Source organism: Juglans regia, chromosome 7, assembly GCF_001411555.2.
Source record: "Juglans regia cultivar Chandler chromosome 7, Walnut 2.0, whole genome shotgun sequence".
In the NCBI taxonomy this organism is placed as follows: domain Eukaryota; kingdom Viridiplantae; phylum Streptophyta; class Magnoliopsida; order Fagales; family Juglandaceae; genus Juglans; species Juglans regia.
Window position 1 is genome coordinate 44,455,837 of NC_049907.1, and position 20,973 is coordinate 44,476,809.

Genomic DNA, 20,973 nt, shown 5'->3' on the forward strand with positions numbered 1-20,973 from the left:
TAGTTTTTCCAATGGTTCCTTTCCTTTTTAAGTATTTGGGTGTTCCTATTATGGTTGGTAGGCTTAAGGTTTGTGATTTTGGTGAGTTGCTTGGAAAAATTAATAAGAAAATTGTAGGGTGGAAAATGAAATTGCTCTCTGCTGGTGGTCGAGTTATTCTTTTGCGTCATGTTTTGTCAAGCATGACCACTCATCTTCTTACTGTTTTACAGGTTCCTAATGGGGTGTTTACAACTTTGAATAGGATTCTTAGTTCCTTCTTTTGGAGTGATTCTGATGGCAAAGGTAAGCGAAAGTGGGTGGCCTAGAAACATATTTGTACTCCTACAGAGAAAGGTGGCTTAGGTATTCGTGATTTTGGGAATATTATAAGGCTTTACATATGAAATTTGTCTGGCATCTCATTCAGGGTCAGTCTTTATGGACTGAGTTTTTTAGAGGTAAGTATGTTCAGGGTAATCATTTATCCCTTCTATATCCTAATAAGGGTACTCGGTTTTGGAAATCAATTGTTCGTCGTATTCCAAAGGTTCTGAATAATTCTAAATGGATGGTTAGGGAGGGGAATATTTCTTTTTGGTATGATAATTGGGAGGATGGTTTTCCTATTAGTGATCATTACCAGGTTCTTGAGAAACCTTTGTTGAAAATTAAAGAGTGTCGGATTGATGATAGATGAGATATTCCCCTTTTGGAGAGATTAGTGGGTCAAAGTAAAGCTCTTGAGTTATATCAGTTTATGGCTAGGAGAAAGGATGGCCACGATGTTCTTGTTAGGCTTAAGGATAATAATGGTAAATTTGCTACCAAAAATGCCTGGGATTATATTCGCATTAGAGTACATCCTTTACCTTAGGCTCATTGGATTTGGCATACCAATCTTCCTAAGAAAACCTCTATTATGATGTGGAAAGCATCCCATAATTGTTTGAGTGTGGATGATAAGATCAGGAATATTGGCATTCCTATGGTTTCTAAATGCAATTGTTGTGTCAGGGGCCATATGGAGGATTTCAACCACGTGCTGTATATTGGTGATTTTGCTAGACAAATTAGGCGTCTGGCTGCGATCCAGTTAGGTATTCATATGGGCGTTTTTCAGACGTGGAAGGAGCAAACTAATTTTTGGTTCTGCCGTGCTGGAAAGTCTTCTCAGGTTCGGATTTTTTTGGCCTTCTTCCGTCTATTGTCTCGTGGAAGCTTTGGGATAGGCAATGTAAGGCTCGGTTTGAGGATAAGGTAGAGTCAGTTCAGTCGGTTTGGCATGTGATTAAGCTGTGGATTCGCAGGATTATTTCTTTAGTCATGAAAATTTCTAGGATCTCTTCCCATGATGCTGCTATTTTACAGAAATTGGATATTCCAGTTTTATTTCCCAAACCAAGGCAAGTTAGTGTGGTTAGGTGGATCTGGCCTCCACAAGGTTGGATGAAGCTGAACTCGGACGGTAGTAGCTTAGGGAATCCTTGGCTAGCAGGTGCTGGGGGGGTGATTCGCGATAGTTGTGGTAGATTGCATGTAGCTTATTCTATGTTCTTGGGTGAGCGGTCTAATAATTTTGTTGAATTGAGAAGCTTATTGGAAGGGGTTCGAAGGTGCTGTCAGTTAGGTTTTGACAGGGTCGAGATTGAGACAGATTCTAAATTACTTGTTAACATGATTACAAAAGGAGCTTGTAATATTTGGTACTTAGAGGATTTCTGAGAAGAGTTGCAGGGTCTCTTGGGCTGCATGGAGTATCGCTTAACCCATGTTTTTAGTGAGGGTAATGTCATGGCGGATTTTTTAGCCAAGTAAGGAGATGAGGGTTTAAATATGGATTAGTCCATTAATAGTGAGAATTTGGCCGGTCACCTCTAAGGTCTTCTTCGTATGAACAAAATTGGTCTTCCTTACCTGCGGCTCAAGTAGGTTTCCACTGGTAAGTTTTATTTGTTTTATCTGAGTTGACATTATGTGTTGATGTTTTCCTCTTGCAGGTGCATTTCATTTCACCCTTTATAATTTATCTTGGTATTGTATTTTTCTTTTTGATGAACATTATTGACTGTCTTGTATTATGGTTGGTTTGTTTAATTTTTTTATGCCTGGGTTTTCGTTTTTTTGTTGAAAATCTGTAACCCCCATGCATTTGGATGTAACCACGGTTTTCCTCCGCCATAAGTAAGGGCTATTAATAAAATTGGGGTACCGTCATCTTCTTAAAAAAAAAAAAAAATAGACACTTGTATTTGTGTTATAGTCACTTCATTTATTTTTACAGATAAGATGAGTTGAGACAAGTTAAAATTAAAGTTAAAAGTTGAATAAAATATTATTAGAATATATATTTTTAATATTAATTTTATTTTGAGATTTGAAAATGTTGAATTATTTATTTTATTTTGTGTGGAGATGTGAGAAAATTGTAATGATTAGATAATATGAGATAACATAAATGTCCTCTTTACATAAGTTTCTACCAATACATTTTCTACCAACACAGAAAATGAGAAAATTGAAAATCTACCAACACAATGACTACCAACACAATTGGTACCATATAATTGCAAATCCAGCACAAACCACAAAAACAAATTCCAGTTTCTAGCAACACAGTTCTACCATATAATTGCAGTTTCTACCATCACTGCATCCAAAAACTAATCGCAGTTTGACCCTAGCCACAACACAAACATTTGACCCCTTTAGTTGCTACTCAGCCACAAAAATTTAAAAAAAAAAAAAAAAAATCTACCAAAACAGCCAGTTCGACACCTTATGCGACACCTCCATAAGGTGTCAATGGAGATGTAGATGTACCTTCGAAATGGGACGTCAATGCCTCAAAAATTGCTTGCTGACTATTGAGCAAATATTCTTACTGCATGGCATTCATGCTAGCAAGATCTAATCTCATCATCTTTGCCTCGAACTTCTTCTTCTTTAGTTCAAATTCTGCACATCTATCACGATCTGCCTTCAACACAGCATTTCTCCGCTCTGCCATGCACGTGGCTTTATCCTTGGTCATTTTCTAAGGCAATGTTGATCTCAGTATCATGGCATTCGATTGACTTTGGCTTCCTCTCCCTTTCTTTATTAGTTTTTTTGCCTCGAGATCTCTCACCAAGAACCTCCATGTTCTTGGGAGGGAGATCAGGGTGTGCGATTCGGCAAGGGTGCAACGAGAAGACAAAAATGGAAGGGAGAAAGGAGAGAGTGTGATTCGGCATGAGAGAAAAGGAAAAGAAAAAGAAAGAAATGGAAATGGGGGAGATAAAAAAATGAGAGAAGAAAGAGACGTTGGGAGCCAATTTTACTCAATAAAATAATGTTTGGAAGAGTAACAGTGACTGTTCAAATTTGAAAAAATAGACTGAAATATTGTAGCTCAAAGCTCAAGCCATTGAACTTTGACTAGTTCAATGTAGACCAATTTTGACATAATTGGCTATAATTTGACGAGTCAGCATTTGATTAGGCTAATACCAATGCTCTAAGTGAGGCTTATAAGTGACATCGTATATGGGAGTTGAATTCTATGGTCTGTGATGGCCGATGGGTTACTATATACCAACGGATACAAACAAAGGTTCAAAATTAGTCATAGTCAACTCACTACTACTTTGTGTAGATTATTTATTGAAATTTTTTATTCTGTTGAATGTTTATTGATTTTGTTTCTTTCTGTTTGGGGCTTCTCTTAGGTGGCAGCTCATGCAGTTGCTACCTTTGAACCAGCCGGCCTTCTAATTATTTGATATTAAGCATAAAAAAATGTAGAAGACAATCGATTTTTCTTTACCATCCGAAGAGAGAGGCCGGAGAGAGAAAGGGAAGGGAGGGTACTACGTACTCATAGTTCTCTCCTGCTCAATCGATAGCGCTAAGCGCAATAGCATTTAGTAATTAGAAAGAGTGGGATGGATGGTGCAGCAGTAGCATTGGTTCTGGTTTTGAAAGTAGGGCTCTTTTTTGTTTTAGCGAGTGCTGTTCTGATCAGCAACTCAAAACTCGCTGCAGCAAATGATCATGGTGGAAGAAAACTTGCTCAGGAAATCCCAGGTATTTAATCTTAAATTTGTGGGGAAATCACATTTCTATACATGTACCGGTTGCTTTGTAGAGCCTTTTGTTCTTTTTCCTTTTGTTTTATATTGTTTTTTGGTTTAGAAAAGTACGTACTACGAACGTTGTTTCTCCTAGATTTCTCTCCAAGACAAGCATGCCATAAAGGTGTACGGTACAGAACGCGACCTCACTGAACTAGATTTCATGAGTAGAATATCTTTGATGAAGCACAAGAATTTCTTCGACCAGAAATCCAAAGCAAATCCATATATAGAAGCCAGACCCAGTGACTAGACTGACATGATGACCGAGGGATGTAGCCCGAGAATCTCCTGAGAAGGCTAAAAAAAAAAAAAAATCTTTATTTGTTTTCATTAATTTTTTTTTTTTGGTATTCTTGATTTTTTTTTAAATTCACAACATCATTAAAAAAATAATTTTTTAATCACTAAATAAATAAAAAACACCGTCAAAAGAAATGCTCGGACCCATTATTGGGATCCCAAGCATATATCTATTATAATTTGAAATATGTTATTCAGCATCTCACGTCACATATTTTTTATTTTTTATTTTTTTAATCTAGGTTAAACTTATTAAATTGTTTTACTCATAATTCATACACTATATATTTATTGTGAAAAAAAATAAAAATAAAAATAAATGTGTGTGGTGTGTGACATCCTCAGTCGAATTATTGTTATAATTTTTAAGGAGTCACAAATATTTACAAGTTTTGTTACTTATCATCCACACATACCACATATTATATTTATTTTTATATTTTAAATTTTTTTTTAGTTTTATTCTTTTTAAATTAATTGAGTTTTTCTACTTATAATCCATACATCACATATTTGATAAGAGAAAAAAATAAATAAATAAAAAATTATGTTTAATGTATAACATGAGGATGATGAGTAGAACTTTTCTATTTTTACACGTAATATCAGAGCGTCCATATGACATGTTCTCTATCTTTTTCTTCTTTTGTCACACGTAAGCGTTAGAAGATGGGTAATGATATTCTAGCAACCGGTTCACTACCCTTTACTACTTATACTATATTTGAAATATTTTTATTTTTTTATAATTTTCTTTTAAGTATTTTTTTAACATCTTTAATCATTAAGAAAAAATTAAAAAATATATAATTTTACTAATAGTCACTTCCTTAACCATTAAGTAAAATAAAAAATTAAAAAAAATTAAATATAAAAAGAGTAGTAAAAGAATAGTAATCCTATCATTTTCTTTAGAAGATTAAAAAAAAAAAAAAAAAAAACCTAGTGTATTTGTTACCTGTGCACGTGTATCATTTGCTTCATCATTCTAATGCTACAAAATTTATATTAGAGTAAATTTATAGATTGACAGATCAATTTTATATAATATATTATATCTATTTTATAATCTAACGTACTACATTATAATACGTCAATTTATGAAATTATATTTTGTGACTAAAGTATTTTTTAAAGAAAAAAGAAATCAAAATAAAGAACTTTTTCGTTGGCTTTGAGATAGCTTACTTCCATTTTTGATCTTTTACTTCGAAACCTAGCTAATATATTTTTGAATGATTTTATTTACAAGTTGACATGAATGATACATCGCTAACACATTGAAATTTAATCTGGCTGAATTTTTCTGAGGAGACCATATATATAACAATTCCTCTTGTATAATTCTCGCTTAATTTCATTGCCAATATTTCAAGGTTTCATCAGCATTGATTGTGGCAGCAACGAAGATTATATTGACAAGACAAAGGGTATTCCGTACGTCACAGACAAAGAATTTATAGATACTGGAATAGCTGAGACTGTATCCCCTCACTTATCTGCAAAATACACACAGACATTGAAGAACTTGAGAAGTTTTCCTCAAGGAAAAAGGAATTGTTATAGCCTGAGACCGGATCAAGGCAAAAACAATAAGTTCCTGATCAGAACTACATTTCTGTATGGAAATTATGATGGGAAAAACCAAGCCCCAGAATTCGACCTATATCTTGGGGTCAATAAATGGACAACAGTGAAAAACACGGATGGAATCAATTATGAGATTATTCACCTACTATCAACGGATTACATCGATGTGTGTCTTGTGAACACTGGCCAAGGCGTACCCTTCATTTCATCATTGGAACTACGACGTTTGGACAATTCTATATATCCGATCACTCCGGGTGGGGCACTTGAAATGCATGACCGAGGCTACGTTGGTAGCACTGAACCGGTCTTCATGAGGTGAATCAGTACCATCCCTCACGCGTTAGAAAATATATATAGAGTGATGCTAAATATAATTATTAAAATATAGATTTGGGCAACACAGCTTAATTATATAAATAAGATTTAAGGTATAATATTGTCCCATGCAGCTTTTTACCCATTCTATAATTATATAAATAATTATCCATAATTCATTTATATACAATATATATGTTTAAATTAAGTCATATTGTCAATTATCTTCTTATATATATTATTATTGTTAAATAAAAACAAATGCCATAAAGTTATCATTTTGTAGCTATAGTTGTTCAAGTTATCATTTTGTTCTGACAGTGTAAAAACATTTGTGCGAATTTAGGTATCCAAACGATGTATATGATCGCTACTGGCATGCTGATCAAGAAATTTGGATCCCTGTTTCCTCCGACTCCACCGTATACACCAACAGCACTGATAACGCTTAAGAATTACCAGCTCTAGTGTTAAAGACGGCTTTCAAAACACTGAACGCGAGCATTCCATTGCAAGTTGCCTGGACCGCTCTAGACACAATTTCCAAGTATTATGTTTACCTTCACTTTGTTGAGATAGAGAAACTTAAACCTGGCCAGCAGAGGGAATTGAAAATTTACTGGAACGGTGAGCGCAATTTCTCAGACTCTTTTAAACTTGATTATCTAAAACCACTCACAATAGCCCAAGATGATCCGCCAATTAGCGGCCGTGGGATACTTTACTTCTCAATAATTGCGGCTGAAGGAACTACTATTCCTCCAATTCTCAATGCCTATGAGATTTATCGGTTACTAGAGCTACCAAATAAACCGACTGCCCCAGAAGATGGTACGCTTTCTTTCTTCACTTTTTCTTTTCCTTGTCTGGATTATATATGTGCTGTGCGTACCAGCGTATGTGAGGGAGTTGATCACATGGGCCGGAGAATTGGTTTAAAAAGTACACGAAATGCACCACCGCTGCATCCATTTGGTGTCCCTTCATGATGGGTGCGGTGCAACTCTTCTAAGATCATGGCCTTTAATTTAGTGCTTGCAACTAAAATAGTTGCAACTCCTCCCATGGAAAACTTATAGCCATGGGAGAATCACATGCATGATTTGTACACTATTATGCTTTTTTGGTACTCCTTTATGGTTTTTTTTCATCTCAAGTTCTCCCCCCTCTGTCTTTCCCACTTTATGTTTCAGTCATTTTCTATTAATTCTTGTTTTGCCATTAAAAACTTTAAGTTACTGCAATGCTGGAGATAAAGACCCAGTACAGCGTGACTAGAAACTGGCAAGGCGATCCGTGTGTCCCAAGTGATTACTCATGGGAAGGTTTAAACTGCAATAATGACAATCCTCCAAGGATCATCTCATTGTGAGTGTACTTCTGTCAATGCATGCTGTGAAATTTTAATCACGCTGTGAAACTTTCATTTTGACCGAAACTTCAAACAGATGATGACTTCCTGTTTATTGCGTGAGAGTATTTTTTTTTTCCTGGATTGCAACTTATCTTTAAACATTGGCAATAACTTTTCCTTGTTTCATAATTACAAGCAGGAACTTGAGCTCAAGCAACTTGACAGGGGAAATTGCAACTTCATTCTCTAAGCTCGAACGAATCCAGTCCTTGTGAGTCTTATTTGAACTGCGATAGATATTTAATTCGCATTCAGTTTCTTAACACCAGTGCTTGCCAGACACCAGCAGGTTGAGCAACAGAGTCTGCCAGCTTGAGATTGCCAATTGGCAGATGGACCCCTGATTGTTGTAGATATTAATAACTGGAGAGTGTATTTTCTGAGATTTGATACCAGGAACTTTTACTTGGAAGGAAATATACTTATATGCAACTCCTGTTATTTAATATTGATTTTCAACGACAAAAAAATATTGTTTAGCTTAACTCACTAATATTCTTATACAAAATTATTCTTTCATTTTCAGGGATTTGTCATTTAATGACTTAACTGGGCCACTGCCAGAAGTTTTGGAACAACTACCTAATTTGAAAACCCTGTAGGTTGTGGATCTCTGATCTTGATGTTGCAAACATGATATTCAGGGAAGGAAATTGAAATGATATACTTAGAACTATCTTTGCAGGGATTTAAGAGGAAACAAGCTCACAGGTTCAGTTCCTGCGGCTCTTCTGGAACAGTCTAGGAATGGAAAATTGGACCTCAGGTTAGTCTATCTTCCTACCTCCAATATTCTTTTTCTCCATCTGCTAATTAATGCTAATTTCACTTTGTTCCTTTTTTTGTACATAGTAAATGCAAGAAAAAGTACATGTTCATTTCTTCACCCTAAGGAAAAATTATATTTCCGACTGTAATTATTATCATCTAATCATGTATGATAACTAACTGACCATGTCATCTTACCTTGATGCACTTTATATAAAGGGTTGATGCACATCCGGATCTTTGTCCGTACACTCCATGTAAGGGAAAGAAGAAAAAGGAGTTTTTGATTCCAGTTCTTGCGGTGTCTTTAACTGCAGTCTTGATCCTTCTCTTCATCGTTAGTGCTCTTGCTATATATAAAAGGAAAAGAGAATCAGGTAGTTCGTTCTTTATTTTCTGCTTTTGTAGTTGTTATCAGTTTATTAGGTGAGGTTGCTTACAAAGATATGGCACTCAATTGAAAATAACCATATATTCTTGTGATACACCGAGGTCTTTGATAATTAAGTAGTGAAAAAAATTATAGAAAGAAATAAAATTATGGAAGGAAACTGCAAATGATCGGCAAATGAATTATATTAAGGGAACACCATGGTAGGTGCAAGTGATGAACGAGCTCATTCTACTCACCTAGTGCTTGGGTTCAATTCTCTCCACACTCATGTTTACACAAAGTCAGAAAAATGTATCCTTCTTTCGATTGGCTTCCTGATGCCCGTTCTTGCTCAAACATTAAGATAATATTAAAAATAAAGAGTTTAATCCTCCCATTCATTATCCATTCAGCATGGAGTTCGACATAGTTGAGAATCTCATTACTGTTTATACTGTACAAACATGGCATCTCAATCCCCTGCTATTTTGAAAAATCAAGTTGCCCCAAACTCTTCAAGTGAGACACCACTTCGTAACCTCTTGAGGCTGACCTTGAAAAAGGAGATAACACATCCTAACATGGACAAGTATGCATGAAATCCAAGACTTCTTCTAGCATTACTCACTGTCAAACTATAATGCAGAAACCTAAGCTCGGCACGGCTATAACATCACTGCATATGGGATTTGGTTGTACAAGCTTTGAGTAATCTGCGATTCTGCATTCCCCTGTAGGATAAGTGGACTCTGGATTTTTAATTATAGTAACAAGCATGAGAGATTTAAAACATAAACCACGCACATTACAATGCAAGCCGCAAAAATTATTTTTAGCAGACATGTGAATGTTTCAATTTTGATAATCTTTCTTGCTGTAGACATGGTTGCCAAATCCAAATCCAGCATTAAATCAAAGAATCGACAGTACAGCTACTCTGAGGTCGTTAAGATAACTAATAACTTCAGAACCATCATTGGCAAATTGAAAGATGACATTCAAGTTGCAGTTAAGCTTCTCTCTACTTCATCAAACCAAGGGTACAAGGAATTTAGAGCGGAGGTTAGATAGAACAGAAGACAGAGTTTGCAATTACTTGAAAGTTTCAAAGACTACAATTTCACTCAACTAAACAATGGAACTCCATTTCGAAACGCAGGCACAGCTCTTAACAGTACTTCATCATGGAAACTTGGTTACTCTTGTTGGATACTGTGATGATGGCAAAAAAAAGGCGCTCATATATGAGTACATGGCTAATGGGAATCTGCAGCAGCATTTATCAGGTATTTGCCGACTCGTTTTCATTTTTTTATGACAACTAAACTGACTGAGACAAAATTGGAATGTTTTTGCTGCAGTGACAAACCCAAACGTCATAACGGTTTGCAAACAAATTAACCACATAATTATTCATCTTCAATATCTTAGGATTTCTTTTTTCGTTCGCTTGAATAAGTAGTCAACATTGTTTACTTGTGGAGTTACAGGGTTGGGGTATCTACATAATGGTTGCAAGCCACCAATCATCCACAGAGATTTAAAACCATCCAACATCCTACTAAACGAACAAATGCAAGCCAAGATAGCTGATTTTGGGCTTTCTAGAGCCTTTGCCACCGAAAATGATACCCACGTGTCAACTTGCCCAGCTGGCACATTTGGATACGTCGATCCGGAGTATGTGTTTAGACCTATTGACTTCTCCGTAGCTCTTTTATTAGTATACTGTAGTCAATTATCATGTCCAAAGTTCCTATAACACTAAACTTTTTCTCCTAAAGTTTTCTACTACCTAAATATGTTTTGCCCTTGAGGATCTCCACACGGAATCCCATGTTCCCAATGCATCCCAAATCTCCAAAACTTATTACCCGCTCTTAATTCAATGTGCAAAGAATGCTAAAGTATGTGGTTTTTACAAGTACACCCACACGCCTCGCTTTATTCACCACTGGGAGTTGTATCTTGTTGTTCTAATGACTCTCATCTGTGTTCTCGTTGCAGATTTGCAACATCTGGGAACTTCAAAAAGAAAAGTGATGTCTATAGCTTTGGGATTATTTTGTTTGAGCTTATAACTGGTCGCCCTGCAATAATAAGAGGTCCTATGCAAAACAATCACATACTTGATTGGGTTTATCCTTTGATTGAAAGGGCAGATATTCAAAATATTGTTGATCCAAGACTAGAAGGAGAGTTCAACAACACTTCTGCCTGGAAAGTTGTGGAAATAGCCATGTCGTGCGCACTACCAGTTGCAATCCAAAGGCCAGGCATGAGTCAGGTATTGGCAGAACTAAAGGAATGTTTGGCTCTGGTAACGACTCGTGGGAGAAGTCAAAGAATAGCAACTGAATGCAGAACTTCAAGCATGCACACAGCACGTTCCAGTTCGAGCTGGAGTCAGAAATTTCTCCCATCGCTAGATAGTTATTGAACAAATTATGCTAAAAAATTCCTTCTGTGCAATATGTCAAGTCTGTTTGAAGAGCTTATTATATCCTTGTTTCTGTGCAATATGTGCAATATGAGAGAATACTATTATGGGTTTCTACAGCTTTCTAGGTTCTATTGGACATTTAAATTACAATGATCACTAGTTTGTATTCTGGATGTGCTGACAGTTTTTTAGCCCTCTTTTTGTGTTTGAAACATTGTTTGAAAATCCATAGATGCTAATCCACATAATGCAGAGGTAACTAAATAGATTTTTTGCTACAATATTAAGGGACTAATTAGCCAATATCAATTCAAGTCACTTTCAGAAATAAGATCCTCTTCTTTTATTTATCACCATCCCATGAAGAATCGAGTAAGAAGAAGAGAACGTGCCAGCAATGTGTATATGGTAGGGATGTAAGCTAGCAGCCTAGCAGGATGAAGGAGCAGAAGCAAGCAAAGCGTTTCAGGCCTCCAAAAGTGGGAAGAAGAAAACAATGTTAGTTGTAGAAGGAAGAAAATGTGACTGAGTGAAATCCTTTTTTTTTTTTTTTTTTTTAAAAAGAGCCTTCTTAAAAGAAACACTCTCAAAAGTGTTTACTTAGAATAGATCAATTAACTATTTGAAAAGTTTCTTATCCATTTTTTTTTATCACAAAATTTTTACAATCACCCTTTTCTACAAAACCTTTGTTGAGGCTATAATCCCACTAATTATGGAAAACTTTTTGTGGAGGTTTGGAAAACTTTTTTCCTCTTTTAAGTTTTGGATTTTGTTTTTAATTTTATACATTAAGGGAGCATTAGGGATGTTGTGATGTGATGTCTCTAACAATTGATTAATGGAGTTGATCAACATAATCAATCTTATAATCTTGGGGACTAAAGTTAGATTAAACAATACAGAGCAATTTCATTTTGAGACTGATCAGTTTTTAATTTCGACATCCAAGCGTAGAAGCTGTCAAAGTAATACAAGGGTAAATCCCAATATCGAATTCACAGGGACAATGAGAATTTAGCAAACATTTCATTTTCGCAAGACCACATATTACCGTTTGGAGTGACACGAAAATTTAAAATAATAAGCAAAGAGAAATAAATTCCTAAACTTAACCACTAACAATATTTACACCTAAATGTGGATATTTACTAAGGGAGTGTAGAATGAATTATGAGTGAAATTGTCGGGACGTTCAAGCATAAGTAAAGCTGAAAATAAAAGAGAATCTATTTTTCTAAAATTGCTAAGATTAAAGGGATTTAAAAAAATCGTATGGAAGTTGACTTAAACTTGTAAGAAACAATTAAACAAACACTTGGGATGCAATTTTCACCCACTAATTTGGTGATGGATTTACTTATCTTTTCATTTTTTCTCAACCATTCTCTCATTCCTAGAAATCATAGTCGGATAATATAGCAATGAACCACAATTTTATTTTAATAAAACTACTTGACAAATTATGTAACAATCATAGAAAGTGAAAGAAAAACATTAAAGTCATGTTACTTGTTCAAGCATCAATTGTGCCTTTACGTCTACAAATGATCTAAACCAAGAACAAAGAACTCTAATATTTTCTAGATGCACATTGAGATATAATCCATCAAGTTAATCATCAAAAGCACTAAATATTGAAGTAAATCCAATCCCAAATAGTCACTGGTTACTCATTGAATCCCAAGCTAAAAATCTAGCCTATCATCTCTAGATTAACAAAATGCTCAAGAAAATTAAAATCTAACATCATCATATACTGTTTCAAATGAAAGTTACTGAATAAAAATATACTGTATCAATCAGATATGCTGAAATTCGAAACTGAAAAGAATAAAAACTGACGGAAAATAAAATGAAATAGCAGTGTTTGCTGAAACCCAAATGCTGAAGATGAAGAATCAGCCACAGGAAAAATAAATACCGAAAGAAAAATATACTCCCAGTAACATGCGGAAGAAGAAAAAAATGAGAACTGAATAAACTAAACTAAAAAAAAAAGCCCCCGGCGCATGAAAACAAATTTCCTTTTTATATCCCTCCATTTCTCTGCGTTTTACATGTGCCATTAGTGCGTTTCGGCTCCCGCATTTCGCCCACGTTCGTGCGTTTCGTCTCTCCACAGTGCGCACGTCTCTGCCCACCAGGCCTTGCTGCTGTGCGTTTCGTCTCTTCCTGCTGCATCTTTCGCGTTTCATGCGTCCCTGCGTGCGTGCGTCCGCGTTTCGCATCTCACCTAAGTCCCGTTCCACTTCGTCCGCATCTCCTGCTGCTGTGCGTTTTAATCTGCCCATGCGTTTCACGTCCACAGCTGTGCGTTTTGATCTGCCCCTGCTTGCGTTTTGAGCCAGCCCAGCGTGAGTGCGTGAAGTCTTCGTGCGAGCTGCTTGCAGTGAGGCAGTTGCTGCTCGTCCTGCAGTGAGGCCCTGCATTACAACTCTTTTTAAGTGTAAAATATAATAACTTTACATAGAGTCAAGTAATAAAAATCAATACATAATTAAGTGCTTAATTCATTTTTTTGTTAAATAATTCATTCACTTAAGCAGTTTTATCATGTAATTTTTATCACTTTATCAGAGAAAAATGACTAATCAAATAAAAATGGAAAGAAAATAGTACAACATATATATATATATATTGATAATAACCTGACATGAAATTTGTTGGAAATATTTATAAGATAATTATATATTATATTTATTATTGATATTACTGTCTAGATTTATTAAAAAGTTATGAGTTATTTTGAAAATAGAGAAATTATAAACAAATTGTTCTGACCGATGTCTATGGATGTTCGGTCCGCTTCGACTCTTGAGTATCATACATGCTACATTCACGCAAATTTATTCTCATGATAAAGGCACATTTGAGCATCTGCTGCAAATGTGTTGATTCTAGTTTTGCCAATTGCCATTATTAATTTTAGTTAAAGCTATCATGGAAATCAAGACATCGTACAAGGTGACTAGAAACTGGCAAGACGATCCATGAATACTCATGGGATGGTTTAAACTGCGCTAACGACAATCCTCCAAGGATCATCTCATTGTAAGTGTGCTTCCGAAACATAAAACTTCTGTGGAGGCTTGCTATGGAATTTCAATCACGCTGTGAAACCTTCATTTTGATGGAAACTACAAAGATAAATAGTAGCTCCCTTGTTCACAGGGCCAACTACAAGAGAATTATTTATTTATTTATTTATTATTTATTTCAGCTTAACATTAAACAATGACAATAACTTCCTTGTTTTATAATTTCGAGCACGAATTTGAGCTCAAGCAATCTGACAGGGGATATCACTACTTCATTTGTAACGTCTCATTTCCAGAGGTCCGGACAGTTAGCTTATGTTACCTAACATATTTATATATCCCAAATTCCTCATAAAATATAAACTCATTTATTAAAAATAAAAAATATATGTTCCTCCACCAAAACACCAAAGAACTACATCAATAAAATAAATTAAAATCTCCACAAAAAACTCGAAAATATCCATGACTTAAAATGTCGAAATAACATAAAATAATAAATTAACTAAATAAGATTCTGTAATAAATACTTGTACCTTTTGACACTTATTAATTTACGACCATCAAACATTGTTAATATTTCCTACTCTTGACTTCCAGCTGAGACATCAAAATTATCTAAAAAATTATTGTGGGAATAAGGGATGAGTTATTTACAATTCAGTAAGTAGATGACATATACTAATGTGTAAACATGAGCATTTACAGAGTTAGAATACATAACAAAATATAATTATTTTTAGAATGCAGAATCAGAACATATTATCAAGAAAATCAGAGAGAAACTTTAAAAATATTCTTATTCAAAATTCCTTTGGCACAGCATAACTGAAACATCACATTATAACAAAAGTTCATGTTTAACCCCGTGGTACGGTTGTGCAAACCCTGCAGCCAACCGAGCAGAAATAGAATCTGAATTTTTTCCTTTTTATTCTCGTAATCCCGAGTGTGCACACAAGAAAGACCACGTAGAAAACCACTTTGTTTCGAAAATACCTGCACCAGAAACAGAAAAGTCGGTCCCAACCCAAACAAAGGCTCAGTTTTACACTCGTGGTAAGGTCAGAACAAAACAAAAATAGATACGGAATGTTATGCCGGAGGTTTTTAAAAATCATATCATATCATATCAGAGTACAGAACATTTTCAGAACAGAACAAAATCAAATCACAAAAATATAATTTATGCACAAAATTCATATTCGCTCTCTTTTGCATAGTTTAGAAACAAAATGCCAAAATAGCTCATGTCTATATCAGTCATGCCAGAAAATACTTTATTCTTATATAGAATTTTGAGTAATGCAGAACAAATAACTGAAGTTGTTTTAAATTTCTTTTCATAACAAAACATGCATATTTTTCAAAATCGACATAAGTTCATTTTATTTTATACAAAGTCTAGTATAAGAACTCCACTTACCTATAAAATAGTTATGTAACTTCCGTAAGTTTCCTATTGAACACATACTTCGTAATTAAAACTTGAGATATAAAATTCTATATTTTTCCTCAATGTCTACCAATCCTTGGACCCTAAAGTATCGTCACTCTATAAAATTATAAATAATTGATTCTCGCCTAATTTCTCCAATCAACTATAAGATTAAACCTAGAAATGATCTCAACACTCAAACATCTATTCTCTCTTAGTACTATAATATAAAATCATCGTAAATAAAAATAATCCTATTAATAACACTAGAAGGTCTATGTTATAACGGAGGGGAAGAGAGACAACGTGGAGAGAGAAGGAGAGAGAAACTAACGTGAGGGAGGAACCGAGAGGGGTGGAGGCTGGGCATGGTGGTTCATCTGTGTCTCCATGAAACATTCGGCAACGTGGGGACCTTCCGATGGTGGTGCTGCAGCCGTGCATGGTGGTGGGCTGAGCAAGAAACTTGCTCTGTTTGCGTAGTATAAAAACAGGGGCTGGTTTTTGGTTGTTCAGGCAGGAAATATTGGCTCGGCTGGACAGAGGGTGGCTAAAACAAAGGCTCTTGGTGGTTGGCTTTTGGAGGTGCTAGCGGAGGAGGGAGGTGCATGGAGAGTGGACGGTGACATTGCTTTGTTGCCTTGGGGCTAAAGCAGAGGAGAGGCGTTGGGGTGCACTAGTCATGCGTGAAGGTTTGCGGGTTGGTACTGGGCGACAATAGGGCATCGTCTGGGTGGTTCCTACGGCAGCGTCGCTCTCAGCCTTCTTGTGGCACTGTTGTGCATGGCTCAAGGAGTTTCCATGGAGGAGAAACTGCCACAGTGAACATGGAGGTTGCTTCCATTGGTGGTTTATTCCAAAACATTTACTTGTAATCTCAAATGGGCTTTTCGTAACTATAAACTGTTGACCGTTTCTCCCTCACGGAGACGTTCTTGAGTAGAGTCTATTACTTAAGAGTTTTTTAAGTGGTCCATCGCGTTCATAATTGATCCCATGAAAATAGGATCACGTGGGACACGTAAACACCGGTTTGATGGAAACTTCGGCTATAAATATAGTGTTTGGTCTCCAGAGTCACTCACTCAATTTCCTTCGGTATTACACCATCTAAATAGAGTGGAGAAGAGTTTGAAAGTGTCAAACACATAGAGGAACGCAGCAGTGAATATCATCAATGGCTGGAAGTATTTTTCTTGATATTAAAACCTTTCAATTCTTGTTTTTAAAGTGTTATTCCGTATTAGAGAATTGTTTTTAGTCTAACATAAACTCCAAAAAAAAAAAAAAGGCTTAGTGCTGGATCCGGGTGTTATATCATTCTCCAAGCTCGAACTCCTGCAGTCCTTGTGAGTCTTAATTTGAAATGTGATAAACATTTAAGCATTCAGTTTCTAAACATCAGTGTTAGCCAGACACCAGCAGGTTGAATGACACTGTCAACACAGCCTGCTAGCTTAAGATTACCAATTGGTAGATGGACCCCCGATTGCTGAGATGTTAATGATTAGAGTGTATTTGTGGGATTTGATTCCAGGAACTTTTACTTGGAAAGAATTGTATACAAGTCCTGTTATTTAATATTGGTTTTCAAAAACAATTGTTACTTAACTGGGCCACTGTCACCAGTTTTGGAACTGCTACCTAATTTAAACACTCTGGAAGTCTTGGAGCTGATGCAGGTGTTGCAAACAATACCTTCAGGAAGGAAATTGAAGTGATCTACTTAACACTATCTTTGAAGGTATTTGAAAGGGAACAAGTTCACAGGTTCAATTCCTGAGGCTCTTTTGGAACAATCTAGGAATGGAAAATTAGACCTAAGGTTAGGTTATCTTCATACCTCCAATATTTTTTTTTCTCTATTTCCTTATTAATGTTCACTTTATCCTTTTTATCCTTATTTAAAAAAACGACATTATAACGCGCTTTTGAAACTTTCTTTTCTATCAATATTTTCTTTTCTTTTTTTCTCTTACAGCCTCCTTTCCAACAACAAAATATCTCAAATTGCAAGTCTTTCCCATGGGATATGGTCCCAGGACGCCCAACGCTGACCAACTTGACAGGAAGAAAACTCCATATTTGGACTTCTTAAGTCTTATTTGGATATTTATAATATTTATAAATAATAATAAAATTATTCAATTTAATATGTTTTTATTAAAATTTAGAAAATGAGAATAAAAAAGTTGAATAAAAATTTTATAACGTAGAAAAATTATTTTTTTGTGTAATTTTTATTTTAAAATTTAAAAAAATTATATTACTTTTTGTGTGGATAATAATTAGATAAAAATTTGAAATTTTAAAATTAAAAATTATTTTATATTTAAATAATATTTAATAAAAAAATTATAAAAAAATTTAAAAATTTTATAACTCATTTCAACGTAACGAAAATGTAGGTCAGACGGTAAACAATCGAAGCCTAAAGAACTATCCAACCCTTTATACACGATGGGGTCGATGTGACACCAAACTTGGATTTGCATATTAATAACACAATAAGAAAATAAACTGTTCGAATTTTCTGGCCGACCGTTCTCCACGATATTTTTGTTTTCTCTTTCTGATTTTCTAATTGAAAAATGCTTTAACGATAAAAAAAATAATTATATTTAATCTAGTAATAAATTTAATTATAAAATTATTTTTATTATAAAATATATTTAACATATTAGATTCACGTTAATTCATAAATTTTTATTTTTATTTTTTATAGAAGTAATACTTTTCTTTATAATTAGTTTTTCATTTTGTTTTTAATCTTCAATCAACAAGAGATTAATATCCAATACAATAATTCAAGCCCCAGGATTGAATGGTCGGGAGAGATTGTTCAATCCACTCCTTGTGCAAGTTTATTTCAACCACTGCTCATTCATCGAGCTATGTAAAAAGTCATACTAGTTGCTAACACTGATCATCCACAAATCCCACGATGTTCCTGATGCCATTCATCACGTTTCGACCATTTATTATTTTAAATTTTTTTTTTACAAATATTATGTACAGTCATTTTTACATATTTTTTATTCATTTTATTGATATGATTGATTACGTCATTTTTTTAATATAAAATAACTGTTTTGATCAATTACATTAATTGAGTGCTACAGTTAGATTAATAAGAAATGTTTGGAGAATGAGATTAGATAAAAAAAAAATGTTAATATATAATAGTGAAATAGTTTGTTAATTGTAGTGAAATGATTTGAGTTAAAATGTTCTATTGAATTTTAGAAAATGAGAAAGAGGAAGTTAAATAAAAATATTATTATAAAATAATTTTATTTTAAAATTTTAAAAAATTATGTTTTTTTTGTGTTTTGTTTAAAAGTTTAGAAAATATATAATGATTATGTAATAGTTAAATGAAAAAATTGAATATTTGAAATGTTGAAAATGGAAAAGCTTATTACTTATTCTTATAGAGTTTAAGTAATAATATAAGAATAAGTAATAAGCGAAACTATTGAAAAATTATTTATTGTTTGATCATATGTTTAAAATACTTTAAAATATGTTATATTTGTTTGGAAACAATATAAAAAATTATTTAGACTAAATTATAATTCAGGACCGGATTTTTTTTTTATTTTGATCTACTTTTATATTTTACTTCAAAACCAAAATGTTTGTCCTTCAAAAACAAGATTTTTTGTGAAGTTTTTAACTATTTTTTTCCCAAACAAATCTCCCTTACGCGTGTTAAACTCCTCTCAATGAGAAGGTTCAAAAGTAAAATATTTAATTAAGTGAATAAAGTGCAGAGTCTAAATTCAAACACAAAATTATCTCTGGTATGTAATTATAAGAAATTATCAATTATCTCAAAAATGTAAAGTGATGAGAATAAATTTTATTCATTTAGATTTATAATTTTAATAAATAAGCCAACGGTTTGCTTTTCACGGTTTTTGCTGGCATGTTAGTTCTTTGACAAAAAGGTGTGCCAAATGATAATTCAAAAACATGATTGGCTTTATTTATTAATTTTAATTTAGTCATTTAAATATTTTTTTTTATTAATTTATTTAAAAAAATTAAATTAAATAAAAAATAATTGAGTCAGACCTAACGGACCGACCAGACTAATATGGATTTTTTCCACGAATTCTTTTTCCAAGATATATGATCGTGAAAAATAGTAGGCTGATGACATGAAAATTGTTCGTGGGAAAAAAGACAAGCCTTTTGTCACGAGATAACTTTGGCAAGTAAAACTTTGTGAGAAAACAATTTTTTTCCACGACATAAACACATTTTGCGGCGATTAAAATCGTAACAAATAAACTTACCAAAAATATCTACCTTTCGTGGGTTATTAGTTCTTGCCATAAGGTTACCAATTTTTTGCGGCAAGATTACATCACCGCAAATACTCTTAACAAGATTTAAATTGCTTTCGTGGGTAATGAGTTAGATCGACAAGATTATTATTTTTTTTGGTGACTTTTTGTGCCCCAAATAGACCAACTTTTTTAATTCTGCATTCTTAGTATTTGCGGCGATAAAAAGCCGCCGCAAATACTAATAAAATTAAATCCCCCACTCCCCACAAAAACACACACACACACACACACAAGCTCGACTGCGCCACCACAACTCTCATTGCACCCTCTTCCTTCGCCTCTTCTCTCTCCCTTCTTCCTCAGCATTCAGCTAGACTTCCATGCTACCATATTAGCTCTTGGCTTCCATTTTGCCCATCTCTCTCTCCTCTCTCTGATGGCCCCCCCTGCGTGAGTGGCCATCTCAACAACCACCGAGCAACCCATGGATGCAGGAGCACCTCCCGCACACCTCCTTCACTATCCATTGCAAATATGCATGGTAAAAATCCTACATTTGTATCTCAAATGCATTATTTTAGTGTATATAGACGTGTATGGTGTGGTGTTGAGGGCTTAGATAGACCCAACAAATTCATACACCCACTGGTATTTTACTTGTATCATATATAGTTTTCGAATGCAAAAGGATGAAAAATGGTTCAGATGTTGCCACCTAAATAATTATTGTCTACAATGAATTAAAGAAAATAGCTCTAATTAATTTCAAACCTCATTTAAGACTTCCTTAGATACATGCATGAATAATTAATTTTGTTAGATGAAAACATTTAAATTGAACCAAGTCAACATACCAAGATCTACATAATTTGGTAACTTTAACTTTAATTACA

The 20,973-nt window shown here is 34.3% G+C and overlaps 1 protein-coding gene across 1 annotated transcript; it reads left to right on the plus strand.

Moving 5' to 3' along the window:
* Positions 1 to 3,291: 3,291 nt before the first annotated feature.
* Positions 3,292 to 11,496, plus strand: LOC108983783 (senescence-induced receptor-like serine/threonine-protein kinase). The gene is made up of 13 exons (XM_035691565.1): positions 3,292 to 4,047; positions 5,774 to 6,305; positions 6,652 to 6,727; positions 6,782 to 7,136; positions 7,541 to 7,673; positions 7,859 to 7,930; positions 8,246 to 8,317; positions 8,405 to 8,485; positions 8,707 to 8,867; positions 9,741 to 9,922; positions 10,020 to 10,146; positions 10,351 to 10,540; positions 10,913 to 11,496. The coding sequence occupies exons 1-13, from the start codon at positions 3,906 to 3,908 to the stop codon at positions 11,298 to 11,300; spliced, it is 2,511 nt and encodes an 836-aa protein (XP_035547458.1). The 5' UTR covers positions 3,292 to 3,905; the 3' UTR covers positions 11,301 to 11,496.
* The last annotated feature ends 9,477 nt before the right edge of the window (positions 11,497 to 20,973 follow it).

Bases quoted from the DNA above. Each gene is read 5' to 3' on its own strand.
- LOC108983783 (XM_035691565.1), top strand. From the start codon at position 3,906: ATGGATGGTGCAGCAGTAGCATTGGTTCTGGTTTTGAAAGTAGGGCTC. The intron at 4,048-5,773 runs GTATTTAATCTT...CAATATTTCAAG, and splicing joins ACTTGCTCAGGAAATCCCAG to GTTTCATCAGCATTGATTGT. The intron at 7,674-7,858 runs GTGAGTGTACTT...AATTACAAGCAG, and splicing joins CCTCCAAGGATCATCTCATT to GAACTTGAGCTCAAGCAACT.